The sequence below is a fragment of the Kryptolebias marmoratus genome, linkage group LG3, assembly GCF_001649575.2.
Source record: "Kryptolebias marmoratus isolate JLee-2015 linkage group LG3, ASM164957v2, whole genome shotgun sequence".
Taxonomy (NCBI): Eukaryota; Metazoa; Chordata; class Actinopteri; order Cyprinodontiformes; family Rivulidae; genus Kryptolebias; species Kryptolebias marmoratus.
The window spans coordinates 17,736,322-17,742,911 of record NC_051432.1 but is presented as its reverse complement, the minus strand read 5'-3'; the positions used below and the strand labels follow the sequence as shown (position 1 = coordinate 17,742,911).

Below are 6,590 nucleotides of genomic sequence, written 5' to 3'. Positions count from 1 at the left end.
CCAAAATGTTATCTTGTTGCTATGAAGATTTTGTACCATAGTGTTTTATAAGAAAGTTGAGGATATTTTGACTAAATTTGGAAAAAGACCTTGATCAAAATGTCCTCTTCTATTCAGCTGATTTATTTCCCTGCATTGTACCCTTGCAAAAGCAGAGCCTTCCCCTTCACGTCACCTTTATTAAAATATAAAAATATCCACAGAGGACAAACCTGCCTTGAGAGCTGATGAAAGCAAAGTTAAAGTACTTCTACACACTGATGAAAAAAATATATATTTTAGCCGTTGTTTCATATCACAGCAAATTTATTTATTCAGTCATTTTCTTCTAATGAACATTCTTTTTCTTTGAAACTTCACATTCAGGAACTTGTGTTAAAACTGAAAAAAGGAGGTAACACTTTCAAAGAGGATTATGTCAGCTACCTTGCTCCCTCTGCTTGAGGAATATATTGCACATACATGCTTCTTCTCAACCCTACATTCATTGGAAACAGTATATTTCAGTGTTCTGGGATTCACTATAAATAGTGCAGCGATCGTATCATTGATCCTGCCTACCTGCGTCATCTGGTTCACTTTAGGCTCCTGTTAAAGCACTGATTTATCGTTTTATTTTATAATCATAATGTATCACATGTAGTTAGATCATATTCAGATGTAGAGTACACCATTTTTGGTCTGCAGCCATTCCTTTTATATGAATATTAAAAACCAAAGCCAATGCTTTTTGTCTCTTGGAGGTCTTGTTTTTAATGATTCCCCAAAGTCACACCAAGTACTGTAATGTAAAAGAGCTTTCATATGTTTCAGTGTACATCTGGAGTAATTTGCAGCATTTTTTTTGTCTGCAAAAGATTATAAATCAGACATTTATGATGAGAAACTCACCACAATTCAGAAACTTGCATGCAGTATGTGCCGATATTGCACTATAACAAAAGGTTAGATCTTTTCTGTGAGCAACAAATTCAATCAAAACCATTAGTAACACAATTAGAGACATAAAAATGTGCACAAGAAGTCATTAAACTTTCAGTCTTGCTGGGTTGATGTCTCAAGCAGATGATAGGAACTGCTGTGACTATGATATGACTTATATGTTATGGCACGCTGCTGCAATCTACCCTTCTTACTGTCAACCAGCTAAAAAACACTCAAGCTGCTCCCCTGCAGGTTTCACCCTAACACTGTTTCCTTCACGTCTGCTCAAAAACCTACAATAATACTAAACTAGATGCAGAAAGGAGAGCAAAGTGAGTTTTTCTACAAGACAAACAAATGGTTCTGGAAAGAATTATTCCATTCTGTCGAGTACAAACTGTAAGTTTGGAGCTGTATGTTTTCACTCCTTGCAGGACAAAAAGAGGAAATTCCTCCCAGCTGATACATCCGATAATCTGAAACATTCACAGACTTGTCATATTTGTTGTTTTCTTCTCTGTGTTTCCTTCCAGAGAATAGTTTTGTGATGTTTTGTTTCTGTGCTGCCTAGTGTAACAAAATCTATCTCTGTCCTTGGTAATAATGTCTCTCTTATCAGCTGGCAGACCATATATTCTGTCCTCTGAATGCCTCCTCAGTGGCAGCAGGTCTATTTCCACAGGTTCAATTCTTAAAGATAATGACACAGCCACCTCATTCACAGAGTGTCTTCTTGCTGGCATGAAGTCTGTCTTTTGCAAGGGTTGCTGAAGTGTGTGAAGCTGACAGTGGAATAAAGAGCCTTCGCACACACTGGGACTGGACTGGCACCAGCCTGACATACTGTGGTCCGATCCCATTTCACTATCCGAACTGTCCCTGACCTGTTGCCCCTGCCCACTGGCTAAGCCCAGCAGTCTAGGGATGGTGACCACTGAAGTGGAAGCAGCCACGGCAGCAGCAATACGGTGATGCTCAGCTGAAATCCCTTTGGTTTCTGTAATGATGGCAGCAGGAGAAACCACTGCAGCGGAGCTGGAGAACGAGGAGGTGCTGAAGAGAGCTGCAACTTTTTGGTAGTATCGTGTCCGTATGACCTTTGCCGAGCGATACAGATCTCCAATGAAACAGTAACAGATGGGGTTAAGGCTGGAGTTGGTCAGGCCCAGCCACTGAGCAAACGGTCGTGTCTGCAGGAGCCAAGATGATGAGTGGTGCTGGCAGTCAATCCAAAGGTCAACCAGGTAGAGCGGCAGCCAGGAGATGGCAAACAGGAGCACCAGACACACCACCATCTTTGCAATCTTCTGCCTTGTCTTTAGGCGTGAGGTGTGAAGAGCTTGGCTGCGGGGGTCGAGATCAGCAAAAGTGGACTTCTTTCCTCCCCAAAGTCTTCTGCCGGTCAGGAAGCTGATGGTGAGGTTAAATGTCACGGGCAAACAGTAGAGCATCACAAACAGCAAGACGTTGTATCTGCAGAAGAAAAATAAATTTGTTAAAAATGGTGTTAAGTAAACACTGTCTCTGAACTAGCACTGGAATTGCATCAGTGAAAACAAAATCTTATGCCACCTTGTGCTTTCGTAAGTGGTTCAATTGCACAGGCCAAAAATAATAAACAGAAAAAGACTGAAGGTTTGTCTCTGGGGTTGCATGGTGGCACAGTTGGTTTGCACTGCTGATTGGGTCTTTCTGTGTGGAGTTTCTCTGAGTACTCTGGTTTCCTCTCAGTAAAAAAACACGAATGTTAGGTTAGCTGGCTACTCTAAGCTGTGTCTAAGTGTGAGTGGGAATAGTTGTTTGCCTCATTTGTCTTTATTTGGCCCCTGTGATGGACTCAAATCTGTCCAGAGTGTACCCCACCTTTTGCTCAATGACTGCTGAAGACAGCTGCTGTGTGAGTTCACTCACTGTGGCAACCCCTGACAGAAGGGAGCAGTCGAAAGACAAACAACATGTCTAGTAAAATGCTAAACTTGGCTTTTGCATCACTGACATAAGCCAGAAATAATGTTCTTGCACCAAAAAACAAAAACAGTCTCTGAGTTGTAGATACATTGAGACACTGGGGAACCATAGGCAGTCTGATGAACAGCTGCACTGTCTCGTGTTTTCTGGTAAAAGTTACGAACAAACACACTCAGCCAGTTATACATTGGCTGACTAGCATGAACGCTGATCGTTTACTCAGACACCCTCCTAGTATTCAGCATGCCTAACAGTAAGAGGCATTTGCGTGCAAAAAAGCTGCCCAGTTTGAAAATTACAAGTGATGGGTGCCCTTTCCCAAACACAGCCCAGCAGCATTCTTACTCTTGGCTGACTCTCAGCTCAGTTTGTCAGAACCCTTGAGCTCCGTCTCATCCATCCATGGATGAAGTTAATCTGAATGTTGTAATTAGATCATTAAATGTTGGTGTTGTGTACGCTGTCAGGGTACCTACCCCTGCTTAAGGCGATGCTGAGGCCACTCCTCCTGACAGACCAGGATAGTGAAAGTCTCAAAGCTGATTTCTTGTCTTCTGTTCATCACTGCTATTGGCGCACACATCATGGAGGACACAGTCCACACAACGCCAATGGTCACCAAGATCCGCCGGCGAGTAAACATGGAGCGAGCTCTGAGCGGAGATCGAACGCTGTAGTAACGATTCACGCTGATCACCGTCAGCGTCAACACGCTGGCTGAGACCGAGACAGCCTGCGTAAAGGGCACGGCTCGACACAAGAGGTCACCGTAGACCCAGGCGGTGTAGATTTGGTTTCCCAGAGTGATGGGCATGCACACACACACCACAGCCAAGTCACAAGCTGCCAGGTTCACCAGGAGACTGCGTGTAGCACTGACGCCAGCAAGCCGCCGACTGCGTCGGCTGGTGAGGACCCGCAGGGCCATTAGATTCCCAATAAATCCCAGAATAAAAGACAGGCAGTACATGATGGTCAGAGCGATAGTGCTGGGTTCATGGAGGGTCCAGAGCAGCATGTTCTCCAGGTCTGCCAGATCATTAAACGAGATGTTGGAGAGGGACAGAGGAAACGAGGAGCTAGTTGGCTCATTTAAGGCCGAGGAGGAGGAGGTGGTGGAGATTACAGGGAGGGAGATAAGAGAAGAGTAAGGAGGACGAGAAGAAGGGAGGAGAGAGGGCAGAGGCTGATGGCGAGGAGCAGTAGCAGAGTCGAAAGTGGACGTTAACATCAGAGTGCTGCGGAAGCTGAAGGTGTGGCTGAGTTTTTCCTGTTGCAGAGGTGAGAAGCTGGATTCAAGTGGGTTCCACCCCACCTGTTGGTCCTGGGTCAGATCCATTTCTAATAAAGCAAAAACACACTACAGACATCAAACAGGCCAGAGGCAGAAAGGATAAAAATTGTGCACTTGAACAAAGTCTCTTATAAGTCTTCTTTCAAACTCTTCATGCAACTAAACAAAAGACAAGGAGTTAAATTTTTGCAAAATGTACAAAAAGAGATTTAAAAAAAACAACTCACTGAATATGTCACATCAGGTTCCACATTCTAAGGTTGTGATCTTCAGGTTTTTTGGAACAGCACAAGGAAAACTCTCTGGACAGGGATGAAAATCCTCATTCCTCATCCTTTGCCACATCCCGTGAGTCAGTTAGAGTCATGATGGTGCTGTTCAGCTCCGGTCCCAGCGCAGTTCAAGATTTGCTCCTTCATTCCTCTCGGGAGTAGCTGTTCGAACCCGACAATCCACCATCACACGTTAATAGGCTTTCTCACCTTCGAGGAAGGTAACCTGGTGCTTGCCTCCCTCCTCCTCTCCCTTTCTTCCTCTTAACACCTTTAGTCCATCACACTGACACGATCAGACCTGTTCAGAGAAACGACACAGATACCGGAGATCAAAATCACAGCAAACAAGAACAAACAATACATTCCAGCAAAGAAAAGAATAAGAACATGGAGAGGCTTTAAAGTCTCCTTTCAGGTGGGAATCTCCCTGTTGGAACAATACAACAATACGAAGCGATGTAGGGAAGGTTCCTGCTCAAATAATAACTTCAGGGTTATTTTTTTTAAAAACCTCAACAAAGCTGTAGTTTTTGCCCTTTATTAATCTAAAAGAAAATCAATTTTGAAAGAAACATTTTTTTGTCACCTTTCACCTTTTTATTAGAAAAAAAAATCTTAACAATGATTTTACAAATTAATCACATCTGAAACACGTACAGATGATTACAGAAACACCTGTTTGTTTTAACTGACCAATAGGTTTAAATATTATTATTACTGACCTTACACGTGTGGATCAGCCTCAGGATGTTCAGAAAGCAGCCAGATAAAGATCTGCACCAAGGAGAAAAAGAAGAAAAGACACTGGCAAAGTTACCCCCCGGATCACTCGTGTCCAGCATGAGCGCATTCTTATCGGTCTCTCAAGCTCCGCGGAGACTTCTCCTTCTCATTGTGTTTCCGTCAGCTGTTTCTCTTTGACAGATGGGCTCCTCAGATGGCTGAGCTCCTGCCGACGGAGGCACCGAGCGCAGCCCGCCGCTGCAGGACTGAGAGAGGACTGAGAGGAGGGAATCCAGTCAGGGAGGGAGCAGCTGTGCTCCAACACACAGCCACACATCCACACATCGCTGTGCACTCATCCACAGAGCTCCTATGGCTCTCTGAAAACCTGTAATCAATCAGAGTGGCTGTCAGTTCACTCTACAGGCTGCTGGGAGCTCAAAGTGGAGGCACTTATTCTATTTCAGCCCCAAAACTTGATGTGTTGATGGTGTTACTGTATTTTTTTTTTTTTTTTTTCCCTTCTTCTTCACTCTGATTGTTGGAGCCACATTCCTGTCAAAATATAACTATAATTGGACAACATTCTATGTGAATGAGCCAAATATACTCTGGAAAAGGTTCCTGTTAACAACAAAATAGAAACTCTTGGAACAAACTGAAAAAAGGCGATACATTTTTACATACATTTAACTTTTTATGGCCACATGAAAAATATGAAAAAACAAGTTTTCATTATTTCAAACCAACGTATACACCAAGTTTTACACATTTAGTGACAAAAACTTAAATTGTTTTAGTGACTGAGAAAAAATAAAACTGAACCACCTTCAAATTTCTAATGTTTACAGCAACAAAAAAAGGGGTTATTACTGATTTACCGAATGTATAATTCATTTGCTGACTTTTAATTAAAAGATCATTTGAAACACAAATGAATGTTTTATTGTTTTTGAAGTCCATTATATAGTCAAATGATGATACTTCTCCATGTTATTATGCCACCATTAGCTGGAGAATGTCTTCACCTTAATTAAAGACACAGTAATTGAACTGGGCAGCAGTACTGACCTCACCAGGGCAAGTTTGTTTTATGTTAATAAAAGAGCTCAGAGATCTCCTTGATGACTGATTCACCAGATGAACAGACCAAATAAATTTACATATTTCATCTAATTAACTTGAAATATTATTTTAAATGTCAGCATTGGCTCAGCGGGTCTCTCGTTTTTAGTCAAATGATAATTCCCGATCATAAAAGATGTTGGCACTGCTCTACTTTATGCCTTTTATGCCTCCCTGCTGTCACTCCCCCCACAGTGGGCTCATTTATTTCGGCCCAGGTTGACAGGATGTGCCTCCGAACCGTTTATAAACAGAACCATCATGGCTTGTCACAAGAGAGG

The 6,590-nt window shown here is 42.7% G+C and overlaps 1 protein-coding gene across 1 annotated transcript; it reads right to left on the bottom strand.

The window, feature by feature from the left end:
• Nucleotides 1-323: 323 nt before the first annotated feature.
• On the bottom strand, nucleotides 324-5,434 carry LOC108244701 (galanin receptor 2a). The gene is made up of 4 exons (XM_017431152.3): nucleotides 5,184-5,434; nucleotides 4,414-4,759; nucleotides 3,369-4,233; nucleotides 324-2,397 (listed from the first exon to the last, which is right to left on the bottom strand). Exons 3-4 carry the CDS (start codon nucleotides 4,229-4,231, stop codon nucleotides 1,410-1,412), a joined length of 1,851 nt encoding a protein of 616 aa, XP_017286641.2. The 5' UTR covers nucleotides 4,232-4,233; nucleotides 4,414-4,759; nucleotides 5,184-5,434; the 3' UTR covers nucleotides 324-1,409.
• Between the last annotated feature and the right edge of the window lie 1,156 nt (nucleotides 5,435-6,590).

Bases quoted from the DNA above. Each gene is read 5' to 3' on its own strand.
- LOC108244701 (XM_017431152.3), bottom strand. From the start codon at position 4,231: ATGGATCTGACCCAGGACCAACAGGTGGGGTGGAACCCACTTGAATCC. The intron at 2,398-3,368 runs GTAGGTACCCTG...TTTCTTCTGCAG, and splicing joins CAGCATCGCCTTAAGCAGGG to ATACAACGTCTTGCTGTTTG.